General features: G+C 55.9%; 1 protein-coding gene across 1 annotated transcript in view; it reads right to left on the bottom strand.

The window, feature by feature from the left end:
• Nucleotides 1–17452, bottom strand: part of LOC116240883 (neurexin-2-like) — a 126975-nt gene that overhangs the window by 14311 nt on the left and 95212 nt on the right. Inside the window, exons 18-20 of the mRNA XM_090129697.1 lie at nt 15422–15603; nt 13209–13380; nt 4437–4526 (exon numbers count right to left, since the gene is read on the bottom strand). Coding sequence (XP_089985823.1) covers nt 4437–4526; nt 13209–13380; nt 15422–15603 — 444 coding nt within the window. The remainder of the gene's footprint in view (nt 1–4436; nt 4527–13208; nt 13381–15421; nt 15604–17452) is intronic.

Consider the following 17452-nt stretch of genomic DNA (forward strand, 5'->3'; position numbering starts at 1 on the left):
CAAACAGCGCTCACTGACCCCAAAATTGGCCCTAAAATGGGGATGGGAAAATGGGAATCCCAAAAGTGCACCATGATCCCAAAACCGTGCCCCAAAACAGTGATGGGAAAATGGGAAAATGGGAATCCCCAGTGTTGCACCACAGCCCCAAAAACCCCAAATTCTGCCCCAAAACAGTGATGGGATAAAGGGAATCCCAAACTGTGCTCACTGACCCCAAAATGGGCCCTAAAAGAGTGATGGGAAAATGGGAATCCCAAAAGAGCACCATGATCCCAAAACCGTGCCCCAAAACAGTGATGGGAAAATGGGAACCTCCAGTGTTGCACCACGGCACCAAAAACCCCTAATTCTGCCCCAAAACAGCGATGGGATAAAGGGAATCCCAAATAGTGCTCACTGACCCCAAAATTGGCCCTAAAATGGGGATGGGATGATGGGAATCCCAAAAGTGCACCATGATCCTAAAATGGACCCCAAAAGGAGATGGGAAAATGGGAATCCCAAATAGTGCACCACGGCCCCAAAAATCCCAAATTCTGCCCCAAAACAGCAATGGGATAAAGGGAATCCCAAACTGTGATCACTGACCCCAAAATGGGCCCTAAAATGGGGATGGGAAAATGGGAATCCCAAAAGTGCACCACGACCCTAAAATGGGCCCCAAAACAGTGATGGGAAAATGGGAATCCCAAAAGTGCACCATGATCCTAAAATGTGCCCCCAAATGGAGGTGGGAAAATGGGAATCCCAAATAGTGCACCACGGCCCCAAAAATCCCAAATTCTGCCCCAAAACAGCGATGGGATAAAGGGAATCCCAAACTGTGATCACTGACCCCAAAATTGGCCCTAAAATGGGGATGGGAAAATGGGAATCCCAAAAGTGCACCATGATCCCAAAACCGTGCCCCAAAACAGTGATGGGAAAATAGGAATCCCCAGTGTTGCACCACGGCCCCAAAAATCCCAAATTCTGCCCCAAAACAGTGATGGGATAAAGGGAATCCCAAACTGTGCTCACTGACTCCAAAATGGGCCCTAAAATGGGGATGGGAAAATGGGAATCCCAAAAGAGCACCACGACCCCAAAACCGTGCCCCAAAACAGTGATGGGAAAATGGGAACCTCCAGTGTTGCACCACGGCCCCAAAAACCCCAAATTCTGCCCCAAAACAGCGATGGGATAAAGGGAATCCTAAACTGTGCTCACTGACCCCAAAATGGGCCCTAAAATGGGGATGGGAAAATGGGAATCCCAAAAGTGCACCACGACCCTAAAATGTGCCCCCACATGGAGGTGGGAAAATGGGAATCCCAAATAGTGCACCACCATCCCAAAAACCCCAAATTCTGCCCCAAAACAGCGATGGGATAAAGGGGATCCCAAACTGTGATCACTGACCCCAAAATTGGCCCTAAAATGGGGATGGGAAAATGGGAATCCCAAAAGTGCACCATGATCCTAAAATGTGCCCCCAAATGGAGGTGGGAAGATGGGAATCCGAAATAGTGCATCACAGCCCCCAAAATCCCAAATTCTGCCCCAAAACAGCGATGGGATAAAGGGAATCCCAAACTGTGCTCACTGACCCCAAAATGGGCCCTAAAATGGGGATGGGAAAATGGGAATCCCAAAAGTGCACCACGATCCTAAAATGGGCCCCAAAACAGTGATGGGAAAATGGGAACCTCCAGTGTTGCACCACAGCCCCAAAAATCCCAAATTCTGCCCCAAAACCGCGACAGGAAAAACGGGAATCCCAAAAAGTTGCGGCCCGGCGCCAAAATGGCGGCGTTGTGCCCCAAAATGGCGGCGGTGCTGCTGGTGCTCCTCGCACGAGGGCTCATTTTGGGCTCAGATTGGGCACTTTTGGGGTCACCGAGTCCGGCCCTACCTGACTTGGGGGGGGGTTGGGGGCCCACGCGGAGCCGTCGTGCAAAACACCATCCTCGTGCAAAACGCCATCCTCGTGCAAAAGGCCATCCTCGTGCAAACGCGTCCTTTCGCAAACGCAACTCTCGTGCAAATGTCACCCTTGTGCAAATGCCATCCTCGTGCCAACACCATCCTTGCACGAACGCCATCCTTGCACAAACGCCATCCTTGCATGAACGCCATCCTCGTGCAAACGCCATCCTTGTGCAAACACCATCCTCACGCAAGCACCACTGTCAAACACCATCCTCGTGCAAACACTACCCTCACACAAACACCATCCTCGTGCAAACACCATCCTAGCACAAACACCATTCTCGTGCAAACACCATCCTTGCACAAACACTGCCCTTGTGCAAACACCATCCTCGCACAAACACCATCCTCGCACAAACACCGCCCTTGTGCAAACCACATCCTCACGCAAACACCGCCCTTGTGCAAACACCATCCGTGCACAAGCGCCGCCCTTGCACACACCACTGTGCACACACGATTTCAATCAATCCTTGTGCACCACACGGATGCACGCTTTGTGCACACACTTGCACGCACGGCACGCACTCACGCTTTTCCTCGTGTGCAATAGCCTCGTGCACACGCCATCCTTGTGCGCGCAAAAACAGTGAGCTCGCCGTTCTTGTGCACACTCACCCTCGTGCTTGCACGATGCGCACACTCACACCTCTCTCAGCTTTGTGCTCTCGCGCTCCTTGCACGCCTGCGCACACTTGTGCCACTCACCCGCGCCATGACCCTCGTGTCCCTTGCACGCGCCTCATCCACGCACACCGCGTGCTCACACCCGTGCACTCACACACTCGTGCTCCCGGCACACCTGCGCACACTCACGCACTTGTGTCCTCGCACACACGGGCACTCACACGCTCGTGCCACCCACCTGCGCTCTCAGCCCTCCGCTCCTCACGCGCTCGTGCCGCTCTCACCCTCGTGCTCCTCGCACGCTCGTGCGCTCACACTCGTGTGCTTTGGGCAGGGGGCGGGGTTATGGGGTTTTAGCGGATTTATGGGGTTTTACAGCGCGGTTGGGGGGGGGGTCCCTATAACTGGGGAAAGGGGGGGGAGGGGGGGGGGGCCGGGCGGTGGGGACACCGTGGGGACACGGGGTGAGACCGGGTCATGTGACACCGGGACACGGGACGCTGAGGTCACGTGACACCGGGGTGACAGGCGGTGGGGGCGTGGGTGGGTCATGTGACATGGAGGCCATGTGACGCCACGTGTGATTTTTGTCCTCGACACCCGGACCGGGTGACAACCAGGTCAGGTGACAACATGGCCAGGTGACACCTGGACCGGGTGACAACGTGGTCAGGTGACAACATGGCCAGGTGACAACCAGACCGTGTGACAACGTGGTCAGGTGACAACATGGCCAGGTGACAACCGGACCGTGTGACAACGTGGCCAGGTGACAACATGGCCAGGTGACAACCGGACCGGGTGACAACCAGGTCAGGTGACAACATGGCCAGGTGACAACTGGACCGTGTGACAACGTGGTCAGGTGACAACACGGCCAGGTGACAACTGGACCGTGTCACACCCAGGTCAGGTGACAACACGGCCAGGTGACAACTGGACCGTGTCACACCCAGGTCAGGTGACAACATGGCCAGGTGACAACCGGAGTGTGTGACACCCTGGTCAGGTGACAACACGGCCAGGTGACAACCAGACTGTGTGACAACGTGGTCAGGTGACAACACGGCCAGGTGACAACCAGACTGTGTGACAACGTGGTCAGGTGACAACACGGCCAGGTGACAACCAGACTGAATGACACCGGGCCCGGGTGACAACTTGAGCAGGTGACACCCGGATCATGTGACATCCAAGCCAGGTGAAACCAGGGCCAGGTGACACCCAGACTGAGTCATACTGGGACCAGGTGACAACACGACCAGGTGACACCCAGAATGAATGACACCAGGACTGGGTGACACCCAGTCCAGGTGACACCCAAGCCAGGTGACAACATGGTCAGGTGACAGCCGGACCAAGTGACACTCAGATCAGGTGACATCCAGTCCAGGTGACACCAGGGCAAGGTGACAACCTGGCAAGGTGACACCAGGGCCTGGTGACACCCGGACTGAGTGACACCGGGACTGGGTGACACCGGGACCGGGTGACAACCAGGTGACACCGCATCCAGGTGACACCACCCAAGTCACGTGACATCCGAGTGACACCGCCTCCAGTTGACACCTCCTACAGGCGACACCCGCACCGCGTGTCACCGGAACCACGTGACACCCACATCACGTGACACCCAGCCCACGTGACACCCTGACCACGTGACACCCTGACCACGCGACACCCTGACCACATGACGCCCTGACCACGTTGACGCCACGTCCCTACACCACGTGACACCGGGGGTCACGGGACAACCAGGTCACGTGACCCCGTGTCCCAGCCGTGTCCCCAGCCCGGGCTCATTGGGGCTCGTTAGGGCGACGCTAACGAGTTACCTTTGTCGAGTAGCCACTCATCGACTACCCGACCGAGCCGGTAGGGGATTCGCTGCCTGGCAATCGCCAGCCTCTCGCTATCCGCGCTGCCTTGAAGAGGAGAAGAGGGTTAGGGGCGATGGGGGGGGGGGGAGGGGAGGGGGGACGGGGACAGCGGGGGCAACGGCGGGGGGGTCGGGGGGGTGGTGGCACCAGGAGTGTCGGTGTGACGCCGGTATGGTGAGTGTTGGTGTCATGGTGGTGTCAGGTGGCACCAGGAGTGGCGGTGTGACACCAGTATGGTGAGTCGAGGTGATGTCAGGTGGCACCAGGAGTGTCAGTGTGACACCAGTATGGTGACAGTGTTGGTGTCATGGTGATGTGAGGTGCACCAGGAGTGTGACACCACTATGGTGAGTGTTGGTGTCAAGGTGATGTCAGGTGGCACCAGGAGCGTCGGTGTGACACCACTATGGTGACAGTGTTGGTGTCAAGGTGATGTCAGGTGGCACCAGGAGTGGTGGTGTGACACCACTATGGTGACAGTGATGGTGTCAAGGTGATGTCAGGTGGCACCAGGAGTGGCGGTGTGACACCACTATGGTGACAGTGTTGGTGTCATGGTGATGTCAGGTGGCACCAGGAGTGTCGGTGTGACACCACTATGGTGACAGCGATGGTGTCACGGTGATGTCAGGTGGCACCAGGAGTGTCGGTGTGACACCACTATGGTGACAGCGATGGTGTCACGGTGATGTCAGGTGGCACCAGGAGTGTCAGTGTGACACCACTATGGTGACAGTGTTGGTGTCAAAGTGATGTGAGGTGCACCAGGAGTGTGACGCCACCATGGTGAGTGTTGGTGTCAAGGTGATGTCAGGTGGCACCAGGAGTGTCGGTGTGACACCACTACGGTGACAGTGATGGTGTCAACGGGTGGCACCAGGAGTGTCAGTGTGACACCAGTATGGTGACAGTGATGGTGTCAAGGTGATGTCAGGTGGCACCAGGAGTGGCGGTGTGACACGACTATGGTGACAGTGTTGGTGTCATGGTGATGTGAGGTGGCACCAGGAGTGTCAGTGTGACACCACTATGGTGACAGTGTTGGTGTCATGGTGATGTGAGGTGGCACCAGGAGTGGCGGTGTGACACCACTATGGTGAGTGTAGGTGTCAAAGTGATGTCAGGTGGCACCAGGAGTGTCGGTGTGACACCACTATGGTGAGTCAAGGTGATGTCAGTTGGCACCAGGAGTGGCGGTGTGACACCAGTATGGTGACAGTGATGGTGTCAAGGTGATGTCAGGTGGCACCAGGAGTGGCGGTGTGACACCACTATGGTGACAGCGATGGTGTCATGGTGATGTCAGGTGCACCAGGAGTGTCGGTGTGACACCACTATGGTGACAGTGATGGTGTCAAGGTGATGTGAGGTGCACCAGGAGTGTGACGCCACCATGGTGAGTGTTGGTGTCACGGTGATGTCAGGTGGCACCAGGAGTGTCAGTGTGACACCACTATGGTGACAGTGTTGGTGTCAAGGTGATGTCAGGTGGCACCAGGAGTGTCGGTGTGACACCACTATGGTGACAGTGATGGTGTCAAGGTGATGTCAGGTGCACCAGGAGTGTCAGTTTGACACAACTATGGTGACAGTGTTGGTGTCAAGGTGATGTGAGGTGCACCAGGAGTGTGACGCCACCATGGTGAGTGTTGGTGTGAAGGTGATGTCAGGTGCACCAGGAGTGGCGGTGTGACACCACTATGGTGACAGTGTTGGTGTCACAGTGATGTCAGGTGGCACCAGGAGTGTCGGTGTGACACCACTACGGTGACAGTGATGGTGTCAACAGGTGGCACCAGGGGTGTCAGTGTGACACCAGTATGGTGACAGTGATGGTGTCAAGGTGATGTCAGGTGGCACCAGGAGTGGCGGTGTGACACCACTATGGTGACAGTGTTGGTGTCATGGTGATGTGAGGTGCACCAGGAGTGTGACGCCACCATGGTGAGTGTTGGTGTCACGGTGATGTCAGGTGGCACCAGGAGTGTCGGTGTGACACCACTATGGTGACAGCGATGGTGTCATGGTGATGTGAGGTGGCACCAGGAGTGGCGGTGTGACACCACTATGGTGACAGCGATGGTGTCATGGTGATGTCAGGTGGCACCAGGAGTGGCGGTGTGACACCAGTATGGTGACAGTGATGGTGTCAACAGGTGGCACCAGGAGTGTCAGTGTGACACCACTATGGTGACAGTGATGGTGTCACGGTGATGTCAGGTGGCACCAGGAGTGGCGGTGTGACACTACCATGGTGAGTGTTGGTGTCAAGGTGATGTCAGGTGCACCAGGAGTGGCGGTGTGACACCACTATGGTGACAGTGTTGGTGTCATGGTGATGTGAGGTGCACCAGGAGTGTGACGCCACCATGGTGAGTGTTGGTGTCACGGTGATGTCAGGTGGCACCAGGAGTGTCGGTGTGACACCACTATGGTGACAGCGATGGTGTCATGGTGATGTGAGGTGGCACCAGGAGTGGCGGTGTGACACCACTATGGTGACAGCGATGGTGTCATGGTGATGTCAGGTGGCACCAGGAGTGGCGGTGTGACACCAGTATGGTGACAGTGATGGTGTCAACAGGTGGCACCAGGAGTGTCAGTGTGACACCACTATGGTGACAGTGATGGTGTCACGGTGATGTCAGGTGGCACCAGGAGTGGCGGTGTGACACTACCATGGTGAGTGTTGGTGTCAAGGTGATGTCAGGTGCACCAGGAGTGGCGGTGTGACACCACTATGGTGACAGTGTTGGTGTCATGGTGATGTGAGGTGCACCAGGAGTGTGACGCCACCATGGTGAGTGTTGGTGTCAAGGTGGTGTCAGGTGGCACCAGGGATGTCGGTGTGACACCACTATGGTGACAGTGTTGGTGTCAAGGTGATGTCAGGTGGCACCAGGAGTGGCAGTGTGACACCACTATGGTGACAGTGTTGGTGTCAAGGTGATGTGAGGTGCACCAGGAGTGTGACGCCACCACGGTGAGTGTTGGTGTCAAGGAGATGTCAGGTGCCACCAGGAGTGTCGGTGTGACACCACTATGGTGACAGTGATGGTGTCAAAGTGATGTCAGGTGGCACCAGGAGCGTCGGTGTGACACCACTATGGTGACAGTGTTGGTGTCAAGGTGATGTCAGGTGGCACCAGGAGTGGCGATGTGACACCACTATGGTGACAGTGTTGGTGTCAAGGTGATGTCAGGTGGCACCAGGAGTGTCGGTGTGACACCACTATGGTGACAGTGATGGTGTCATGGTGATGTGAGGTAGCACCAGGAGTGGCGGTGTGACACCACTATGGTGAGCGTTGGTGTCAAAGTGATGTCAGGTGGCACCAGGAGTGTCGGTGTGACACCACTATGGTGAGTCAAGGTGATGTCAGTTGGCACCAGGAGTGGCGGTGTGACACCAGTATGGTGACAGTGCTGGTGTCAAGGTGATGTCAGGTGGCACCAGGAGTGTTGGTGTGACACCACTATGGTGACAGTGTTGGTGTCATGGTGATGTGAGGTGCACTAGCAATGTGTGACACCACTATGGTGACAGTGCTGGTGTCAAGGTGATGTCAGGTGGCACCAGGAATGTTGGTGTGACAACAAGACATGGCAGTGTCACCATCATGTCACCGTGACCTGACTGTGACTACACCACTGGTGTCACCGTGACAATAAGATGACACCATCGGTGTCACCATGACACCACCATCGGTGTCACCATCGGTGTCACCATGACAACACCATGACAACACCACAACACCACCATTGGTGTCACCATTGGTGTCACCATGACAACACCATGACACCACCATCGGTGTCACCATCGGTGTCACCATGACAACACCATGACAACACCACGATACCACCATTGGTGTCACCATCGGTGTCACCATGACAACACCACGACACCACCATCGGTGTCACCATCAGTGTCACCATGACAACACCACGACACCACCATTGGTGTCACCATTGGTGTCACCATGACAACACCATGACACCACCACCAGTGTCACCATCAGTGTCACCATGACAACACCATGACAACACCATCGGTGTCACCATGACAACACCATGACAACACCACGACACCACCATCAGTGTCACCATCGGTGTCACCATGACAACACCATCAGTGTCACCATGACAACACCATGACAACACCACGACACCACCATCAGTGTCACCATCGGTGTCACCATGACAACACCACGACACCACCATTGGTGTCACCATCCGTGTCACCATGACAACACCATGACACCACCATCGGTGTCACCATCGGTGTCACCATGACAACACCATCAGTGTCACCATGACAACACCATGACAACACCACGACACCACCATCAGTGTCACCATCAGTGTCACCATGACAACACCATGACAACACCATCAGTGTCACCATCGGTGTCACCATGACAACACCATTGGTGTCACCATCAGTGTCACCATGACAACACCATGACACCACCATCAGTGTCACCATCGGTGTCACCATGACAACACCATGACACCACCATCGGTGTCACCATCGGTGTCACCATGACAACACCATCAGTGTCACCATCAGTGTCACCATGATACCACCATCGGTGTCACCATGACAACACCATGACAACACCACGACACCACCATCAGTGTCACCATCGGTGTCACCATGACAACACCATGACAACACCATCAGTGTCACCATGACAACACCACGACAACACCATCAGTGTCACCATCGGTGTCACCATGGCAACACCATGACAACACCACGACACCACCACCAGTGTCACCATGACAACACCATGACACCACCACCGGTGTCACCACCACCCAACCACCCGCGCTGTCCCCGCGTCGTGGGGGGGGGAGGGAGGGGGGAGGGGTGGGGAGGATTTGGATTTGGGGGCGTTTATGCGGCCTTTAGGGGGGCGTTAGGGGGTCCTCGTTAGCGCGGGGGCCTCGTTAGCGCGGGGGCCTCATTAGCATCAGCACCTTCGTCAGGATGGGGGGGGGGGAGGGGGAAGGGTGTAGAGGGGGCTTGCAGGGCTGTAGGAATCTCTATAGGGCCATCTATGGGTGGGGGGATCTATAGGGTATGGGTGCTATAGGGGCCACGGAGGGGGGCTGTGTGGGTCTGGGGGTCTCCATAGGGCTGCGGTTGCTATAGGGAAGCTATAAGGTGTTGGGGGGGGGGGGGGGGACTATGGGTGCCGGGAGGGGTCACAGAGTGCTGGGAGGGCGGCTGTGGGGTGGCTGGTGTGTTCTATATGGGTGCTATAGGGTGTGCTCTGGGTGCTATGGGGCTCTATAGGTCTGCTCTGGGTGCTATAGGGCGCTATAGGGTATGCTCTGGATGCTATAGGGCTCTATAAGTCTGCTCTGGGTGCTATAGGGCTCTATAGGGTATGCTCTGGGTGCTATAGGGTGCTATAGGGTGAGCTCTGGGTGCTATAGCTGCTATAGGGTATGCTCTGGGTGCTATAGGGCTCTATAGGTCTGCTCTGGATGCTATAGGGTGCTATAGAGTATGGTCTGGGTGCTATACGGTGCTATAGGGTGTGCTCAGGGTGCCATGGGGTGCTATAGGGTGTGCTCTGGGTGCTATGGGGCTCTATAGGCGTGCTCTGGGTGCTATAGGGGTCTATAGGTCTGCTCTGGGTGCTATGGGGTGCTATAGGTCTGCTCTGGGTGCTATAGGGCTCTATAGGTGTGCTCTGGGTGCTATAGGGCTCTATAGGGTATGCTCTGGGTGCTATGGGGCTCTATAGGTCTGCTCTGGGTGCTATAGGGTGCTATAGAGTATGGTCTGGGTGCTATAGGTGCTATAGGGTCTGCTCTGGGTGCTCTGGGGTGCTATAGGTCTGCTCTGGGTGCTATGGGGCTCTATAGGTCTGCTCTGGGTGCTATAGGGCTCTATAGGTGTGCTCTGGGTGCTATAGGGTGCTATAGGTCTGCTCGGGGTGCTATAGGGCTCTATAGGTGTGCTCTGGGTGCTATAGGGTGCTATAGGTCTGCTCGGGGTGCTATAGGGCTCTATAGGTCAGCTCTGGGTGCTATAGGGCACTATAGGGTGTGCTCTAGTGCTATGGAGTGCTATAGGGTGTGCTCTGGGTGCTATAGGGATCTATAGGGTGTGCTCTGGGTGCTATAGGGATCTATAGGGTATGCTCTGGGTGCTATGGGGCTCTACAGGTCTGCTCGGGGTGCTATAGGATACTATAGGGTATGCTCTGGGTGCTATAGGTGCTATAGTGTATGCTCTGGGTGCTATAGGGCACTATAGGGTGTGCTCTGGGTGCTATATGGGCGCTATAGGGTGTGCTCTGGGTGCTATAGGGCTCTATAGGTGTGCTCTGGGTGCTATAGGGTGCTATAGAGTATGCTCTGGGTGCTATAGGTGCTATAGGGTATGCTCTGGATGCTATAGGGCTCTACAGGTCTGCTCTGGGTGCTATAGGGCTCTATAGGGTATGCTCTGGGTGCTCTGGGGCTCTATAGGTCTGCTCTGGGTGCTATGGGGCTCTATAGGGTATGCTCTGGGTGCTCTGGGGCTCTATAGGTCTGCTCTGGGTGCTATGGGGTGCTATAGGTCTGCTCTGGGTGCTATAGGGTGCTATAGAGTATGCTCTGGGTGCTATAGGTGCTATAGGGTATGCTCTGGATGCTATAGGGCTCTACAGGTCTGCTCTGGGTGCTATAGGGCTCTATAGGGTATGCTCTGGGTGCTATAGGGCTCTATAGGTCTGCTCTGGGTGCTATGGGATGCTACAGGTCTGCTCTGGATGCTATAGGGCTCTACAGGTCTGCTCTGGGTGCTATAGGGCTCTATAGGGTATGCTCTGGGTGCTATGGGGTGCTATAGGTCTGCTCTGGGTGCTATGGGGTGCTAAAGGGTATGCTCTGGGTGCTATAGGGCTCTATAGGTCTGCTCTGGGTGCTATAGGGTGCTATAGAGTATGCTCTGGGTGCTATAGGGCTCTATAGGTCTGCTCTGGGTGCTATAGGGTGCTATAGAGTATGCTCTGGGTGCTATGGGGCTCTATAGGTCTGCTCTGGGTGCTATAGGGCACTATAGGCACTCTTCAAATATTATGGGTGCCTCATAGGTGGGCTGTGTGACCTATAGGTGCCGTATGGGTGCCTTAACTGCCATATAGGTGCCCTAACCTCCCTATAGGCGCCTACAGGTGCCCTACAGGTGCCCTACAGGTGCCCTAACCGCCCTATAGGCACCCTAACCGCCCTATAGGTGCCCTAAAGCACCCTACAGGTGCCCTACAGATGCCCTACAGGTGCCCTACATGTGCCCTAACCAACCTATAGGCACCCTAACCACCCTACAGGTGCCCTACAGGTGCCCTACAGGTGCCCTAACCTCCCTATAGGTGCCCTATAGACGCCCTATAGGTGCCCTAACCGCCCTACAGATGCCCTACAGGTGCCCTAACCACCCTAAAGGTGCCCTAACCGCCCTATAGGCACCCTACAGGTGCCCTAACTGCCCTATAGGTGCCCTAACCACCCTACAGGTGCCCTAACCGCCCTATAGGTGCCCTAACCGCCCTATAGGTGCCCTACAGATGCCCTACAGGTGCCCTAACCGCCCTATAGGTGCCCTAACCACCGTACAGGTGCCCTAACTGCCCTATAGGTGCCCTAACCGCCCTACAGACGCCCTCCAGGTGCCCTCCAGGTGCCCTACACGTGCCCTACAGGTGCCCTAACCACCCTAAAGGTGCCCTAACCACCCTACAGATGCCCTACAGGTGCCGTAACCACCCTACAGGTGCCCTAACCACCCTACAGGTGCCCTAACCGCCCTATAGGTGCCCTCCAGATAACCTAACCGCCCTATAGGTGCCCTAACCACCCTACAGATGCCGTAACCTCCCTATAGGTGCCCTAACCGCCCTATAGGTGCCCTCCAGATGCCCTAACCACCCTACAGGTGCCCTACAGACGCCCTCCAGGTGCCCTAACCACCCTATAAGTGCCCTACAGGTGCCCTAACCGCCCTACAGGTGCCCTACAGACGCCCTCCAGGTGCCATAACCACCCTACAGGTGCCGTAACCACCCTACAGGTGCCCTAACCACCCTACAGACGCCCTCCAGATGCCCTCCAGGTGCCGTAACCACCCTACAGGTGCCCTAACCGCCCTATAGGTGCCCTAACCACCCTACAGACGCCCTCCAGGTGCCCTCCAGGTGCCCTCCAGATGCCCTACACGTGCCCTAACCGCCCTATAGGTGCCCTAACCACCCTACAGACTCCCTCCAGGTGCCCTAACCACCCTACAGGTGCCCTCCAGGTGCCCTCCAGGTGCCCTAACCGCCCTACAGGTGCCCTAACCGCCCTACAGGTGCCCTACAGACGCCCTCCAGGTGCCCTAACCGCCCTATAGGTGCCCTAACCACCCTACAGGTGCCCTAACCGCTCTACAGGTGCCCTAACCACCCTACAGGTGCCCTAACCGCCCTACAGGTGCCCTAACCACCCTACAGGTGCCCTAACCACCCTACAGACGCCCTCCAGATGCCCTAACCGCCCTATAGGTGCCCTAACCACCCTACAGGTGCCCTAACCACCCTCCAGGTGCCCTACAGACGCCCTCCAGGTGCCGTAACCACCCTACAGGTGCCCTAACCACCCTACAGGTTCCCTAACCACCCTACAGACGCCCTCCAGGTGCCCTACCCTCCCTCCATCCACCCACCCCCCCCCCCCGCGCGGTACCTGCTGGGTATCTCTCGTGCACGGGGCCGCCGTCCACCTGGAGGGTGGCGTTGCCTCCGCTGCGGGTGAAGCGGACGACGTGGAAGCGGCCGTCGCTGACGGCGGCGCCGCGCTCCTCCAGCGCGATGTCCTCGGTGCCCACGTTGAACAGCACGCCCAGCGCGCCCTGCGCCTGCGGGGACACCGCTCACACACGGCCCCCACGCCGAGCCTCGGCCCGACACACGGACGGGACGGACACGACGGACGCGACGGACGCGACGGAGCCAAAGTCCCCAACCCCACGGGCCAACCCCGTGCCCCAGGGTCGTCCCAAAGGTCCCAGCCATGCAGATACAACCGATGATCCCAATGATGCCAACCGATGACCCCAACCGATGACCCCAATGACCCCAACCCTGCACACCCAACCAATGACCCCAATGTCCACAACCAATGATCCCAACCAATGACCCCAATGACCCCAACCGATGATCCCAATGACCCCAACCAATGACCCCAACCCCACAGACCCAACCAATGACCCCAATGACCCCAATTGATGACCCCAATGTCCCCAATCAATGACCCCAACCAACGACCCCAACATCCCCAACCAACGACCCCAACACCCCCACCAACGTCCCCAACCAACGACCCCAACATCCCCAACCAATGACCCCAACATCTCCAAACAACAACCCCAACACCCCCAACCAACAACCCCAACATCCCCAAACAACGTCCCCAACCAACGACCCCAACACCCCCAACCAACAACCCCAACCAATGACCCCAACACCCCCAACCAATGACCCCAACATCCCCAACCAACGACCCCAACGACCCCAACCAACGACCCCAACATCCCCAACCAACGTCCCCAACCAACGACCCCAATACCCCCAACCAACGACCCCAACATCCCCAACCAACATCCCCAACCAACGACCCCAACACCCCCAACCAACGACCCCAACCAACGACCCCAACACCCCCAAACAACGACCCCAACATCCCCAACCAACGACCCCAACGACCCCAACCAACGACCCCAACATCCCCAACCAACGTCCCCAACCAACGACCCCAATACCCCCAACCAACGACCCCAACATCCCCAACCAACATCCCCAACCAACGACCCCAACACCCCCAACCAACGACCCCAACCAACGACCCCAACACTCCCAAACAACGACCCCAACATCCCCAACCAACGACCCCAACGACCCCAACCAACGACCCCAACATCCCCAACCAACGACCCCAACCAACGACCCCAATACCCCCAACCAACGACCCCAACATCCCCAACCAACATCCCCAACCAACGACCCCAACATCCCCAACCAACGTCCCCAACCAACGACCCCAACATCCCCAAACAACAACCCCAACATCCCCAACCAACGACCCCAAAGACCCCAACCAATGACCCCAACATCCCCAATCAACAACCCCAACCAACGACCCCAACATCCCCAACCAACGACCCCAATACCCCCAACCAATGACTCCAACATCCCCAACCAACATCCCCAACCAACGACCCCCACATCCCCAACCAACGACCCCAACATCCCCAACCAATGTCCCCAACCAACGACCCCAATACCCCCAACCAACGACCCCAACATCCCCAACCAACAACCCCAACCAACAACCCCAACATTCCCAACCAACGTCCCCAACCAACCACCCCAACATCCCCAAACAACGACCCCAACACCCCCAAACAACGTCTCCAACCAACGACCCCAACCAACAACCCCAACATCCCCAACCAACATCCCCAACCAATGACCCCAACATCCCCAACCAACGTCCCCAACCAACGACCCCAACATCCCCAAACAACAACCCCAACATCCCCAACCAACGACCCCAAAGACCCCAACCAATGACCCCAACATCCCCAATCAACAACCCCAACCAACGACCCCAACATCCCCAATCAACAACCCCAACCAACGTCCCCAACCAACGACCCCAACATCCCCAAACAACGACCCCAACCAACAACCCCAATACCCCCAACCAATGACCCCAACATCCCCAACCAACGACCCCAACCAATGACCCCAACATCCCCAACCAACCACCCCAACATCCCCATCACCTCCAATACCCCCGCTGACCCCATCGCCCCCCACATCCCCCCCCACACCCCTCCCCTCCCCAACTCCTCCCCCACCCCCCCCATCCCCTCCCCCATCCCCTCTGCCCCTTACGATGTGCAGCTGCAGGAAATCCCCCAGCCCCGAGGCGCTCTCCACGCGCACCAGGACGGCGTCGCGCTGTTGGGTGCTGAAGCCCAACGCCAGGCGGTCGGCACGGGTGCTGGGTCGGTCATTGGGGGGCCACGTGTAGGTGATCAGAGCCCCCCCCTTGCCAAAAATGTAGGTGGTGCCGGCTGCAGGGAGAAGGCAACGGGTTACGGAGGGGGTTAATGGGGTGTGGGGGGGATGGAGAGAATGGGGGGAGTGGGGAATGAGAGGGGAGGGGGTGGGGGGAGGTTTTATTGGGGGTGTTTGGGGGGGGAACCAAATGATGTGCGTGCAATGTGTCCCAGGTGCACAGCAAACAGCCCCCAGGTTGCTGCTGCTGCCCCACATCCACCGCCGCTGCTCCCCATTCCACTGCAAGTGGTCCCAAATCTGCTCCAAATGGCCCCAAATTCACTGCGAATGGCCACAAATGTGCAACAAATGGCCACAAATCCACTGCAAATGGCCACAAATGTGCAACAAATGGCCCCAAATCCACTGCGAATGGCCCCAAATCCGCAACAAATGGCCCCAAATCTACAACAAGTAGCCGCAAATCCAGAATAAATGGCCCCAAATCTACAGCAAATGGCCCCAAATCCAGAATAAATGGCCCCAAATCCACTGCAAATGGCACCAAATCTGTAACAAATGGCCCCAAATCTGCTCCAAATGGCCCCAAATCCACTGCGAATGGCCCCAAATCTGCAACAAATGGCCCCAAATCCACTGCAAATGGCCCCAAATCTACAAGTAGCCGCAAATCCAGAAAAAATGGCCCAAAATCCAGAATAAATGGCAACAAATCTACAGCAAATGGCCCAAAACCCCAATAAATGGCCCCAAATCCACTGCAAATGGCATCAAATCTGTAACAAATGGCCCCAAATCTGCTCCAAATGGCCCCAAACCCACAATAAATGGCCCCAAATCTGCAACAAATGGCCCCAAATCTACAGCAAGTGGCCCCAAATCCAGAATAAATGGCCCCAAACCCACAATAAATGGCCCCAAACCCCAATAAATGGCCCCAAATTCACTGCAAATGGCCCCGAATCTGCAATAAATGACCCAAATTCACAACAAAATACACAAAATCTACAACAAATGGCCCCAAATCTACAGCAAATGGCCCCAAATCTACAGCAAATGGCCCCAAATCCAGAATAAATGGCCCCGAATCCACAGCAAATGGCCCCAAATCCAGAATAAATGGCCCCAAATCCACAGCAAATGGCCCCAAATCCAGAATAAATGGCCCCAAATCCACTGCAAATGGCCCCAAATCCAGAATAAATGGCCTCAATCCACAATAAATGGCCCCAAACCCACACCAAAATGCCCCAAATCCACAACAAAATACCCCAAATCCACAACAAATGGCCCCAAATCCACAGCAAATGGCCCGAAATCAACAACAAATGACCCCAAATCTGCAATAAATGGCCTCAAATCTTCAACAAATGGCCCCAAATCCTCAGGAAAATCCCCCAAATCCACGTGAAAATACCCCAAATTCACAGCAAAATATCCCAAATCTACAAGAAAATACCCCAAATCTGCAATAAATGGCCCCAAATGCACAACAAAATACCCCAAATCTACAACAAAATACCCCAAATCCACAACAAATGGCTCCAAATCCACACAAACTGCCCCAAATCTACAGCAAAATACCCCAAATCCACTGCAAAATATCCTAAATCCACAGCAAATGGCCCCAAATCTGCAACAAATGACCCCAAATCTGCAATAAATGGCCCCAAATCCACAATAAAACACCCCAAATTATCAACAAACAGCCCCAAATCCACAGCAAAATACCCCAAATCTACAACAAATGGCCCCAAATCTGCAATAAATGGCCCCAATCAACAACAAATGATCCCAAATCTTCAATAAATGGCCCCAAATTCACAGCAAAAGCCCCAAATTTGTGAGAAATGGCCCCAAATTCACAGCAAAAGGCCCCAAATTTCTAGGAAATGGCCACAA

Source organism: Phasianus colchicus, chromosome 37, assembly GCF_987193195.1.
Source record: "Phasianus colchicus chromosome 37, bPhaCol1.hap1.1, whole genome shotgun sequence".
NCBI lineage: Eukaryota > Metazoa > Chordata > Aves > Galliformes > Phasianidae > Phasianus > Phasianus colchicus.